At 37.1% G+C, this 14,316-nt stretch overlaps 2 protein-coding genes across 2 annotated transcripts; one reads left to right on the top strand and one right to left on the bottom strand.

Annotated features, from left to right (window-relative positions):
* Nucleotides 1-588: 588 nt before the first annotated feature.
* slbp2 (stem-loop binding protein 2) lies at nucleotides 589-4,363 on the bottom strand. The gene is made up of 8 exons (XM_017698526.1): nucleotides 4,282-4,363; nucleotides 4,044-4,178; nucleotides 3,866-3,934; nucleotides 3,689-3,772; nucleotides 3,420-3,566; nucleotides 3,134-3,301; nucleotides 1,403-1,547; nucleotides 589-1,224 (listed from the first exon to the last, which is right to left on the bottom strand). The coding sequence occupies exons 1-8, from the start codon at nucleotides 4,326-4,328 to the stop codon at nucleotides 1,054-1,056; spliced, it is 966 nt and encodes a 321-aa protein (XP_017554015.1). The 5' UTR covers nucleotides 4,329-4,363; the 3' UTR covers nucleotides 589-1,053.
* A 456-nt stretch (nucleotides 4,364-4,819) lies between these two features.
* Nucleotides 4,820-9,194, top strand: zmat2 (zinc finger, matrin-type 2). The gene is made up of 6 exons (XM_017698525.2): nucleotides 4,820-4,866; nucleotides 5,279-5,369; nucleotides 5,646-5,769; nucleotides 7,065-7,138; nucleotides 7,233-7,378; nucleotides 8,415-9,194. Exons 1-6 carry the CDS (start codon nucleotides 4,849-4,851, stop codon nucleotides 8,556-8,558), a joined length of 597 nt encoding a protein of 198 aa, XP_017554014.1. The 5' UTR covers nucleotides 4,820-4,848; the 3' UTR covers nucleotides 8,559-9,194.
* The last annotated feature ends 5,122 nt before the right edge of the window (nucleotides 9,195-14,316 follow it).

Genomic DNA, 14,316 nt, shown 5'->3' with positions numbered 1-14,316 from the left:
GTCTCTGGCTGTGTCCCAAACGGCTTAACAACAAACTAAATAGCACGTCTAAAATAGCGCACCGTCCCATCAGAGCAGGATTCATTAGCCCAGTGTGATGGTATGTGGTGTTAAATTTTGTAGTAGAATCATCACCTCAAAATCAAACTCTTCTTACGCCGTTTTCCCAGAGATAGCTTAGCACTTTATTACTTTCATTTGTACTCAAGGCATTAGATAGTAAAAGTAACTTCGACGATGACCGTTTTAAGCCGCTCTTGGGACATTAGTCTACTGGAGTGCATATTTTAAACAGACAATAAATATTTAAGGCAACCATGACTTACAAATGAGCATATTTAGCCTTAATTCGTTGTAACGTGATACATATAGTTTTGAACCCTTTGCCTTATTTTGGATGTCTTGAATCTGAAGAGATGTAGACAGTGAAAAGGGACATTTGCATTCATCAGTGTAAATGGTAAACAGGTTTCAAAATATTCACATAGATGAAAATCATTCATTAAAAATTACATATATATGAAAATCAGTGTGAAGTGTTGCTCCCCCATCCCTCCCAGTGCCACAATTTCATTGCTTACAAAGGGCAAACGTTTAGCATTTTATCTTTATTGGTTTTCGCTTTCCACTACTTTAAAGTTGTACAAAATAAAACTACAAAATAAGGATACCAGCCTTTCCCAACAAAGTCCGACAAAATGTGAAAAGAGGAAGGAGAGCTTTAACAAATCAAACGGTGCTTTTGAAAAAGGGGGGGGGGCAGCAAGTTATTTTCCCTGTGGCTACACCAAGAGACTGATCGTGAGGAAACTAGTGAATGAACAAACAAGAACAAAAGTAGTGAAACAGACAAATGAGACTAGTGATTTTAACAGCTTTCATTGAGTTATCTGAAATCCAGTTTAAGCAAATACGTTTTGATGCAAAACTGCCACTAGTGTGCGCTGTGTATTCAGCTTTAAGATCCAAATACATGTTTGATATCTTAAGACACCTTTATCGTTATTTAATCCTGAAAGACACTTTACACGTGGTCTGAAAAATCATGTTACATTAGTAAAATCGCCAAAGTGGCCGTTCACTCTCTGGGGCAACTTCGCGGCACGTGTGGTCAGTCTCCAAGAGAAACCTCAGCCATCCTAGGACGTTCTCCTCAGCAGTTAGATGACTACTGAAGGTATAGCCCAGCCCAGCAGCCTGGCTTTGCTGGCCTGTTACCTCAACCTAAACATGAATGAGAACATGTCTTAGAAAACCATATTCAGACACCAAGGGCTGGTTTTCTAGATGAGGATTAAGCCTAGTCCTGGACTAGCTCTTCCACTGAAAGCAATTATCAATGACTAGGCTTAATCCTCATCTAGGAAACCAGCCCGAAAACCTTATCCCTAAATTCACTCACTTGAGGAGCAAGAGGCTTCCAGAATCCATTGGTTGAACCCTCAGTTGGTTGAGGATGGGCCAAGGCAGAGGAGTCAGATACTTCCACCTCAAGTTCTTCCTTGCCTTCATCTGGCTCAGTATTCATTTGCTCAAGCAAGCCCTGCCTAAGAGCATTTACATGTAGCAGTTCTTTACCAGTCATAATTCAAGCTCTATTCATATGGGGCTAAAATTACATAAGGACATTACATATACATAATACTCCAAAGCCTGTTCACATAGGACAAAGATTGATTTCACCTTGAAATACTGGCCACATCTGCATAGATGCATACACATCTGTGGTTGTCTTTTGATTTCAGTTACTTCAAATAGAGATCTGAACTGGAATATCAAATGTAAAATTGGTTGGAAGAGATTTCCATTTCTGGCCATAGCCTCTTCAGGGTAAAGTACAGGGGTGATGAGGCTTACCCACATACACTTAAAAATAAGTGTGCCACAAAGTGTCTGTGCACAATGCCATAAAGCTACTTTTCTCCTTTTGCTTTCTTAAAGAAACATGACACTAAAATAATGCCATACAGTGGTCACTGACAGCAACACAAGTAACGTGTAAATGCTAGCAACATGCATACCAATATAGCGCTACTGGCAGAGGTGGTTTACACCATCGGAATGAAGGAAAAATCTCTCCACTGAAAATTTGCCGTACATACAGACCTATTGTCAAAGTGCAAATAAAAAGGCTGCTAGCTAGTTATTTTGCCTTTCTGGCCCTTAGCCCACCACAAATGTTATACAAAATTTTGACCTCCCAGTCACAATTTAACAGGCCTATACCAATTTAAGGGTTCTTCCTAAAGACTCCCCTGCACTCAAATCTTCCTAGATGGCTTAATAGCTATGGAGAGTGACTTCAAATGTCTCATCATTGCAGAGATCACAATTTTCCCCCAATAAACTGTAGCTAAAGTTAAGTTTGCTTCAATATTCTGGTTAGCACTGGAAGATAGCATTAGTTTTGTAAGAAGGTCTAACTTCAACCAGCAGTGTTTAGTGCAGCTCACTGAAGCCTTACTGACAAATTTTGAAAATAAAGACAAGCCTGAGCAGATAAACCAGTGTATTTATATATGGATCAATTAACATTAGCTACTTATAGTTCATATTCAAGGCTAACATCTTAACATAAAGGATAAACCACAAGCAATTCCAACTCACTATTGCTGCATGTTTAGAGGATAATGACAAATGAGAGTGAAATCATGTGCCAAAAAAAAAAAAAAATCTTTCTGATTAAAATTAGAAGAAAAAAAGGGGGGGGTAGGTTTTAGAAATGAAGACAAATATTTGACATATTTCAAAGATGCTTGCCTCTTAGCATTCTTAATGGATGTTATGTTTTAAGGATGCTCCTACACCACTTATTATTATTATTATTATTATTGTTATTGTTATTATTATTGTTATTATTATTAATAATAAATATTATTATTAATAATAAATATAAAAACACTAGGTCATTCAAAAGAGTTGTGTCCCAGACAGTCCACATTTTTGTTCCAACCCAACTTGCAATATATAGGTCTGGAGAAAAGTTGTGGATCATCTAGGGATCCTTGGGAACTAGTAGAACCACTGCTCTAAAGAACCATCCCCTGAAAGGTTTACTTTTTTTAAGAGAACCAAGAAGAAGCTCTATGGCATCGCACAAAGAACATGTGTAATTTAGTCCAAACATACATACAGCTGATCGACTGGGTCATGTCCTTCTGTGTTCCCTTGAGAAGTCGAAGGTGGGTCCCAAGCATGTAGTGCTCTTCGCCAAAGCCTGACTTGCATGTCCCAAGACCTTCGGCTGTATTTGCGGTATTTGTTGGGAGTGGATGGATGAAACCCAGGGATGCGAAGATGCCTGGAAGTACATCATTACAGGAACATCTGACAATAAGCAATTCAGCAAAGACCATCAGACTAGTATCCAAATAAGCACACAAGCTAGAATTCATTTACATTTACAGTCCTGTTCTTACTTTGGCACCTGCTTCAGATAGTTTTGGTAGCCACATGTGTTTTTTCCATACTGAATCTGCTTCTGTCTGCGCTTCAAAACTGACTCATTAGTCTCAAAATGCGATGGGTCCACATTCTGAGAACACCACCGGAGCCTTGATGGGGACCTACAAATTTGTGATTATTTAAAAAAAATGAAAATTGTCATATCAAGTCTGCAATCATTCCATCAAATAACTTAACAGTACTGATCATAGCACCACAATGCAGGTTAAAGTGCAATTCTGACCTCTTGATCTCATCTAGATCCTCAGTCCCAACAGCCACATTGGCTGTAGATATCTTGAGGATGCACCGCTCAAGAATAGAGGACCTAATCAGAATTTTTCAAAAAAAGAACAGACAGTAAATAAGGACAAGTCTTTGCAATTCACAACATGCTCAACTGCAGAAATGAACACGAGACCTGCGAGGCTTAGATATGGTGGAGGTATTCCTGTCTTCATTTACACACAATGGCTGTGGGGTTCTACAGCTACAAAAATGCACAGAAAAACAAACATCACAAATCCCCAAAAAATCTCAAAGTAAAAATACTCATGTTTATTCTTTGCAATCAACAGCTTAAATCTTTACCTTCTTACCTGACCAAACTATCATACACGGAGCTACAACCTGGGAGAAGCCAGGGCTCAGGGCTGCCTGGCTGAAGAGGTGGTCTGACCCTCATCTCTTGGGGTAAATCTGATAAGTTGGGCCACAAGGGAAAAGACAGGCCCCTAAAATAAAGTTTAAAAAAACCCACAAACACACGCAAAGCTAATTAAGAATAAAACCTAAATTCACTTGCACTCAACAAGAGCATGAAGTAAATATCTGGACCTTGGCTCCAAAGGGCTTTGAAGTGCAGTTTCAATCCGTGTCGTCATGCTGACTTTGCCACACAGTACGCCACATAGTTTGAAAGAGCTTTAAATCAGCACCAGGTGCGGTAAAGGCGGAGCTACGCAATCATGCCAGCAAATGCTGTCAATTACTGTTGGCTTGGACTGAATTCAGATTATTGTTGCCCGTGTAACTAATCCTAAAGGTTTTTAAAATCACAATTCATATTGTTTTATTCGTACTTTGATTCATGCTGTTGAATGCGGTTAGATGAAACCGGCCATTTCAACATAAATGTATGTTGTCGTGATAAACTCAGCATTTTATGGTGACTTAACATGAACGCTCCAGCTGATCTAAATGATTCCCTATTTGAGATTTTTTACCCTGCTTTTTTAAACTAAACAATAACAGTGCAGAACGTAATAACAATATTAAAACAGCAAATATACTGATTTGAAATGAGCCTGGACTCTGTAAAAACCCTATCGGGTTATCCGAGCTTTTATTTTGAATTGTACAAATTTCTCCTCAGACAGGAAGGAGATCTCTGAGCGTTGCAACATGGCGTCAGGTAGTGGGGTGAGTTAAATGTTTTATTCAATATGTTTATATGTTATTACATTCGTTTAAAATATTTTTCGTGTTTTTAATTAATGCCATTGTTGATTAATGAAAAATGTAGAGGTGCGACGTGTGCATTTCGACCGTACTCTGAAAAACACCCGTTGTTATGAACATTAGCCGCCTATCGTTCGCCTTAGCAGACTGGTGTCGATTTTGTTGGTGAGCGGTGGCGAACTTAGTTTTACCACTTGACGTGAAGTACTTATAGATTTGCAGTACAATAAATAAAACGAAGCTGTTATGAAACAGTAAGTTTAACGTTGTAACGGGTCAAGCGTTATCCAGTAGGTTATTGTCAGGATCTGTTGTGTCGATAGGCTTGACCTGTGTTGACTGTGTTAACAGTCGCCTGCGCTGCTTTTCACAGGCTAAGAATGATTTTCGCCGCAAGTGGGACAAAGATGAATATGAACAACTTGCCCGAAAGCGTCTCACGGAGGAAAGGGAGAAAAAAGATGGTGAGTGCATTTTTTTTACAAAGGACTCTGTTCTCTTAACTCTCGACTGTCTATCTCCTAAATGTGTGAACAGAATAATCAAGTTATATTCAGTATTAGGACAATCAGTTTCAGTGTAGCACGAGTGCTATCATTGCTTCAAATAAGATTTTGTTTTTTTCAAAGATTTTTGTCTGAGTTTTTGTGTCTCCTGACTATGCTGGCTTAAACATTATCCATTATGACCTATATCATAGTTGTATGTTAATTTACCAATTCTTCTGTAATGTTTTGTAGGCAAACCTATGCCACCAGTCAAACGAGAGCTCCTCCGCCACAGAGACTACAAGGTTGATTTGGAGTCTAAACTGGGGAAGACCATTGTCATCACCAAAACTACACCACAGGCTGAGATGGGCGGGTGAGTAACTACAGTATTTTACAGTTAGATTAGCCTTTTATTCTGCTTAAGAACATAAGCTTTACCCATGTTAAATGGAAGTTTAACAGCACAGACATCAAGGATGTCAGTGGTTGTGTGGTAATGTAGAGTATTTAGGACTGTTCTGTGATGGAAAATGCCTGTGCGGTGTTCCTTTAGAAACTCCATACTCAGTAAGAAAGTGGTATTTGTTTTGGGAGAAGGAAGACCATAAAGTGTTTGAATGTTGTTACGCTTATATCACCATTCAGAAGTTAGATATACTATTAGAGGTAAGACTGAACTAGAATTACCTTGAAACAGATTAAACTATGTTAAAAATGGGCTTGGATTTGAAAATGTCTGTCAGTATAGATGCAGAATCTCTCAAAATAAAACTAACGTTTTAGTCATTGTTCCATTGCATATCGAATGTGCCGAAGTTCAAAGCCAAAACCAAATTTGCAGTTGTAAACACATTTTTTTTTAAAGAGTGTTCAAGATGTTAGTCTATGTTAGTAGTTTATCTGACTTCAAAATGTGATACTTTTGCTTTCATACCATTAAACAAAACTAAGTTAAATTTACATAAAAAGGTGACTGGATTTTGACTCTCCACTATAACCCTAAGTTATGTAAGAGTTAAGTAGCATTGATAGAAATTGCTAGACATTTTCTGTGTCATCACATACTCAGTTCAGCATAATCCACTTGGATACATTTACATCCCTACTTTTTCTGTGTTTAATAATGCTAATTGTATCTTATTTTTGTGTATAATTTGGCCAAACAGCCATGAATTAATTTTAAAAATTAGAATTGTGTTTTTGTCAAAATATATGAGATACATAGACAAACAGTTATTTTTGGCATTATTTTTTTGTTTGTTTTGCGGTCAGACCTGCTGATGTTTCACTTTTTACAACAAATAAAATATGATTAAAGAGGTTAAGCTTTGCAGAAAATCATTTTTTTTCCAAGCCGCTTCTCCGTTAGGGTTGCGGGGGGTGCTGGAGCCTATCCCAGCAGTCATTGGGCAGAAGGCAGGATATAACCTGGACAGGTCGCCAGTCAATCACAGGGCAGACAGACAGTTAATTCTCTCTTAATAAAAACAAAAAATATGGGTTATGTTCTCTTATTAAAAAACTGAGTGATTTGGCCAAATTAAATGATATTCATTTTATATGTATTTGTCCTGAAGTAAATTTTTTGGTTTACATTTTACTATGACTGTTATTTATAATGATTCTTATTAGCATTAATGCTTTTTTGTTGTTGTTGTTTAAATTCAGGTACTACTGCAATGTTTGTGATTGTGTTGTGAAAGATTCCATCAACTTTTTGGATCATATCAATGGCAAGAAACGTGAGTATTTCGTTCTTTCATTTTCTGCTTTATCAAATGTAAATTACAACACACTATGAACGCAAAGATTGAAACACTGGTCTTCTTTCTCTAGACCAGAGGAACCTGGGAATGTCCATGCGAGTGGAACGCTCCTCATTGGATCAGGTTAAAAAACGCTTTGAGATAAACAAGAAGAAGATGGAGGAAAAACAGAAGGAGTATGATTTTGAGGAACGAATGAAGGAGTTAAGAGAAGAGGTTTGTTATGGAATTCAATTTTTTTTAAAACTGATTAACTCCTTTGTTAAGACAAGTTTACTTTGTGGTAGTTGTCATGACAATGCAGACAAAAAAACATGAGTAAATTCTTTGATTGGGAGTTAAAATTTGTGGTCTTTGAATTATTTTTGACGTGCTTTCCAGCCAATTTAGTACCTCTGTGACCAAAACTCTACAACACACGGCAACACACAGCTGAAAACAACCACTAAGGAGCAGCATGGAATTACATGTGTGCGTGAGAGAGAGAGGGATGATAAATTATGTGTGAAAAAAAATCAGCTTGCTCAGAAGTTTAAGAATATTAGCTTACATTATTACATTATCATTATAAGAATATTAGCTTACATTATCTGGCTCATCCTTCAGTTCACGTATAGAGTGAGCTACAGTGTAATAGCCGATTTAGTTACTGCATCAGACAGAAGAATGAGCCTACTGACCTGAAGTTCACTTTGGAGAATGAGCATTCTGTGTAGCCTTTTCTCCCAGACAAGCATAACTCTGTCCTCTCCATCTCAAACATTTTAGTATGTTTTTGTCGTTTGTTTTTTTTTTTTTTTTTTTTTTTTTTTTTACCTCCCTCCCAGGCAAGGCATCACTGCTATTATGTTGGCAACAAAAGAAAAAGCATGTAAAATATCACCCTTTTCTTGCATTGTATATCTGTCTGAAAATTTTTATCATATGATCGGATGTGCAGCATAACTGAATTCGCACAGTCTGACGTGGACTTTGGGCAAGATTTTCTTTGTAGCATTTCCTGCAGTGTGCCATGCATTAAATGTACAATACTGCTGTAATTGCACAGTGTAAAACGAACTTTAGTTGTTTTGTTTGTTTTTTTTAAAGTACCTCTGAGTAAAGAATATTTATATATTTGTATTTTGAATGTTATTCTATACATTAAGTTATTTCTGAAGATCGGAGTCCCTCTGGCTTTCTTGTGGATATTTTTATATATTATATCTTGATTTTATTATTATTTATTATTATTATTATTATTTTTATTCAGGAGGAAAAAGCAAAGGCCTACAAAAAAGAGAAGCTAAAAGAAAAGAAGAGAAAGGCAGAGGAAGACCTTAATTTTGAAGAGGACGATGAAATGGCTGCTGTAATGGGATTCTCTGGGTTTGGATCCTCCAAAAAGAGCCACTGATTCCAACTCTTGTTTCATACATATTCATGCCCAAGCCTTTCCTCGCAGGTCTCTATAGTCCTTTCAGAGTGGAGAACTGCTCAGCTGTCATCACTGAGTGAAAGAACTCTTAAACTTTTCGACTGGATATCATGGCTTTTAATTGTCTGCCTTTACCTGTTGTCAGTTATGTCAACTACTGCAAATGCCACGAGAAAGGACTAAACCAACAACTAATCAGCCTGTTTTCCACCACTCAGTTATTTTATTACAACTTTAAATAAAATTGTAGTGGGGGAGCAGTATGAGTTGAATGTTGTTGGTAGTTTGATTCTTGTTGTAAATATGGTGTTTTTCTATTTTTTTTTTATTTTATTTTTATTTAAAATTCCACTTGCCCAATCTGTCTTAGATTTTTGAGTTACAGAATAGGATAAAGCAAAATGGTGTTTTTGAAATCACAAGAATGAATATTTTCATTGACAGAACCGTGTCTCTTCAGGTCTGCAACATTGCTATAGGGTAGAGATGAGCATAGAATGAAGGCGTTTTGTGTCAGGGCTGATCCTTTTATTTCTTTTATGCAATTCAAATGTATTCTTGCAAAAAATGTATCTCATGTTTTCTTTTAAATTAAAATGCATTAATTTCATCATTCTTTTGTATTCAACATTTAATGGCCCAAAGAAGTATTTACTTTGTCAATTTATTCTGGCCTTCATTGGGTGCAGTCTTATCTATCCAGTTGTCTGTCTCTACCCATCCATAAAATCCTTAGACTGTGCTGGGCACCAGCTCTCCAGGAAGCTGTTTGACACCCTGTTACAAGAGTAATGCTGGGCCATACCTAAACTATTCCTCAATGAAATGAGCTCAACACCGGAACACCTAAACTGAGAGAACCAATGGTATGTGATGATCATTCCCCACAAAAACACCACTTCAAGTAAATTATTATTTCTAAGAATGTTAAGGGGAAGGAACAAAGAATTACAATCCACCAAACTATGATGACAGTTAACTAGCTTCTGAGCCTTAGTTGTTTATTTTAAAGTCATAAACTGTGTCTCTGTAAATATATTTGCATCTGTTGTAGCATGTCTGTTTATTTATCTCTGCAGTTACCCCAAGGGCCCTATGCAACATAGTTTACCAGAGTCGAAATGTGACATTGTTGAAAATGTATTCTGATTGGACTACAACAATGTTTTATTGAGTTATATTTATCTCTTACATTTGTGGTCTATATCTAAAACCGAGGCTCCAGCATTCATTTTGAGGCCCGTGAATGATCCATAGTGACACAAAGGTTAAAAAAAAAAAAAAGACACCCCCCATAACCATGTTCATCACAAATAGAATCATAAAAGAAATTGTATGCTATTCAAGATTTCATTACTACATATGTTCCTCCTTCCTGGAAATTAAATTGTAGATGTAACTCACTAGAGATAAGATGCTGTGGGTGAGGTGTTTTTTGCTGATTCCATGCAGTGATAGGCTAGAAAGTAGACTAAACCTACAAGTGCTGTAAGAAACTAACTCTACAAAGCCATAAACCTCAGAAAACACTCAGCCATATTCTGTCCCATGGTTGTTTCAACCATCTGAATCACCACTAAGATTCAGCTGTAGTTTCGACAACTTGTTGCAATTGACAGTAAATTTACTGAACTTGTATTTGTAACTCGTGTTTTTTTCCCTGTGTACTAGATACAGATTGCCATGTTACCAATAACCGAGAATATCACCAGAAAAATTATAGCCACTGAGAAGACACAGTACTCATATAGGCCTTGTGGATTACTGCAGTTATTTATATTCTTCGCCAAAATCAGTTACAAAGTTGGATAAAATAGTGCTGACAAGGGCCAAACAAACTACGGGCAACGGTTCTTTGTGTTAAACTTTTGTATCACCATTTGATGGCGCTCTTGCGTTTCATAGTGGTACTAGAGAGAATCTAAGCAGCTCTGGTAAGGGAATGTATGAAAAGCACCCAAATGTATTTTGAAATGACTGATTAATACAAATTTAGGTGCTATTTAGGCAAACCATTTAAATATACTTTAATAGAAAGGATGCACATGAAACCCAACACGTTACACGGAATTGTTGCATGGACAATGGAAGCTACAATAAATAAAGAACTCTGGTCAATGAATTGAACCAAAATCCATCCGCCCATTGCGTTCCATTGTTTTGAAGCTCTAGAATAAAAAGACATGGTAGTCTACTTGAGGTTGTGTGTTATTGTAAATGCGCTCTATGGCTTTTATACAATAGTTATATAAAATCTTCTTCTTCTTTCGGCTGCTCCCTTTAGGGGTTGCCACAGCGGATCATCTGCCTCCATCTTGCCCTATCCATTGCCTTCTCTACTTTCACACCAACCATCTCCATGTCCACCTTCACTACATCCATAAACCTTCTCTGAGGTCTACCTCTTCTCCTTCTCCCCGGCAGCTCCATCTCCAACATTCTTTGCCCAATATATCCACTATTCCTCCTCAACACATGTCCAAACCATCTCAACCTGGCCTCTCTGGCTTCATCTCCAAACTGCTCCACCTTCACTGTCCCTCTGATCTGCTCATTTCTAATCTTACAATAGTTACATAAAATAATAAATAAATTGGGACTGTGAATATGGCATTTAATGTTTTCACGCTAGCCATTCCTTATGCCAAATTATAGGTCCTTAACAAGCAGCTCGTTGCTACATCAGAGCAATGAGGTCCTCTCACTCGCTGCACGGTATGCTGTGAGCCTTGCCTTTTTGAGTACAGACTGAGCCATTAAACTGATGCAATATCATCTTTAGGTCAGTTTTGTCAATTTTTGCTTGATCAATATTAATGTTGTTTTGTCCAAGCCAGTCTGTAAAGCATCTTACAGCCCATTTTGTTGGCAAATGGTATTCAGTTCATTTCTGGCTATTTCCAGGTTGTTTAGGTGCAACAGCTGCTGACTGAAAAGCTTGCTCAAAGGTAATGACAGTTTGGGAATTTTGTGTAGTCTCATCTTCAGAGTGGCCAAATCAGCTGTCGGTCAAATGTAATCTTAAAAGTATCCATTTTCTGTTTGTGTGCAAAGTAAGAAGTAAAAATATTCAAATGGCTTGAGTGTCTCCTACAGCTGTCACAGTCTTACACTGTCACAGAGTCTTAGCGGAGTGATACAGTGTGAAAAAAAACTTGCTTAAATGGTGAAATAACAGCAAGGTTAGAACGGTTGTCGACCAATCAGCTTGCATGGCTAGAACTAACTGTTGTATAATAGTAATTCAGGCCTAATATTGATATGAGCCCTGTCAAATATTAGCACTGTGTTCAAATATGAGTAAAATATTAGTATTAATAAGTCATAATTTCATGTCAGCATTTAAAATAACTGGTCCAAAGCTCAAGTGTAGCTGTCTAAAGGGAAGCTAGGCCTCTTGCTACAAACACTAAAACAGTTTTATTTGTTTGTAGTCCTATTAGCTTACATAATTATTCCTAACATATTTGTATCTCTGTGTCTTATTTTTGACGCATCTAGAAGCAGGCTTAATCTGTGTCTGCAAAATTGTCCAATAAACATTTTACACAATACATAAGCAGAAATGAGGCAGCTAATGGGCTCTGGTCTTCAATCTGCTGCTTCTAGTGCCAAGGTGGTTATCACAGCACAGTGCCCATAGCGTTAGAAGAAATAGACCAAGTTTGTTGTCCAACCTAGAGAAGGATTATATGTTAATAACACTGTTGTCCTCACCAAATGCAAACACATATCCATGAAGCCGCAATGCTACAAAAATAAGAACTAATTGTAATAGCACAATTAGAAATTAGGACATAATTAAAACATGCCTAAGAAAGGCACAGGATTTACACCTTACTGTCAGACATCCGTGTATAAGAAGCAATTATAGCTGCTGAGCTATAACTGTTGAGTGAAAATGATGTAAGCGAGAAGAGGAAAAAGGGACATGCTAAGTTCTATTTCTAGTTTACAGAAAAGAAGACTTTTCTGTTATCATGGCTCTCTTAAGTGTGTGACATATTGTATCAAACACATGATAATGTCTCTGACTTTCACAGTTGACTTTTACCTCCTGAACTAGAGCAGGTACACCCACTTGCAATAGCAATACACACTCAGCAGCAACTGTAGCAGACAGGAAGTGGAAATAACCATGCTGTGATGAATAATAGACCGAGTTAAAAGTTGTAGGGACTTGAGAGCTTTAGATTGCACGGCTGGGAATGAATCTAAATAAAACAATGTGACACATGTTCATTTCACCCGTTTCCATTAACAGCATGGAGGCCTGGGGAAAAAAACTGAAAGCTCAGATTTTCCAGTGGTGGGTGTTCATTTTGAGTTGGCTTACAACAGCCTTTGTTTACCCAACACCTCAGTTTCTTAGAAGTTTTTATTCTAACAGTCTTAGATAAGGTACGACTTCAGCCAATGCCTTTGTAGAGGTAAAGCTACAATAACGTAACATAACTTAAAATAAAACATTCATATAGGAAGAAAAACTGAAACTCATACAGCAAACCAAATAGTTATAGCTAGAAAAAACAATGTCCCATTTTTACTGCCTAAAAAGGGTTAAATAGACACAGACACAAATTATTGGTCCAGTCTTGATCTCAAATGAATAGCAATGTGATAGCAGCATTGTTCATGCCTACAGTATTAGGTAACATTACACAGGGCCATTTCCAAGGGTGATGTCTATTAGTGCTTAGCCAGGACACAGTTTATGTAATAACAGTGGTAAATCTGGCATCAGTGCAGAAGCATGTTTATCTATAAGGCTTATATAGCTAAATACTCACATGTATCTGCCATATTTTTGAAAATTTCAAAGATAAAACGTGTTGACTTGAACAAAAAGTAAAACACCATTTCAGACCTGCTATGTTACATGTAACAGCCAGCACGTTAATTGCAAGGAACATTAAACATAATAATATTAAGCTGCTAGCAACAAATTGTGTACAATTGATGATACCCTAGGGGATATAGCCTACCCATAATGCAAAGTGTCGTTTGTAAGTAAATTCATGACATAGTTTTCGAAATGTTTACTACCATCACAAATTCTGTTCCCTATAATAGTGTTCTATATAATGTTCCAGATTTTCAAAAGTAAGCTGTAGTGATTAGGGGACCAATTTGGACATAGAGTATAATGTCAAATCATTATGGCTGCTTGCACAGGCAACAGTACCAAAGTACCTCTTTCTCATTTTACTTAGATTTGCTTTAAATCCTTTAACAGTCAGACACATTAGTCTAGATCACTGACCATAAAGCGTTCTGTATTAAGAAGATAACACCAGGAGCGTTAAGGTTTTCACCCATATCACGATTGTTCGATAGATCTGATATGACAGGGTGTAGCTCAGCAGACTCAAACAAGCTCCTGATAATGTTCCTGATAAACCAGCTACATCAGTAATAACATTGTTTTCTGTTATCAACTATTTTAAAGAAACTTCATTCATTCACATTCAGATTGTGTGCACAATGATGTTTTAACCATTGTAAATAGTTCTCTGTCAATAGGTGTTCTTCTTTTAAAACTGCCCTGCTGAAGCCTCTGCTAAAAAAGATTAGCATGGATCCTTCCATACTAAATCATTTTAGACCAATGTCAAACATACCTTTTCTAAGTCAAAAACAACTAAACAACTAAATATGGATCTAATAGCAAACAATTTATATGAGAAGTTTCAGTCTAAACTGTGGAATTCAATTCCACCTTTTATTAGACAGTCAA

This window comes from Pygocentrus nattereri, chromosome 16 (genome assembly GCF_015220715.1).
Source record: "Pygocentrus nattereri isolate fPygNat1 chromosome 16, fPygNat1.pri, whole genome shotgun sequence".
Classification (NCBI taxonomy): domain Eukaryota; kingdom Metazoa; phylum Chordata; class Actinopteri; order Characiformes; family Serrasalmidae; genus Pygocentrus; species Pygocentrus nattereri.
The sequence above is the reverse complement of the archived record's forward strand: the minus strand, read 5'-3'. Positions and strand labels throughout refer to the sequence as shown.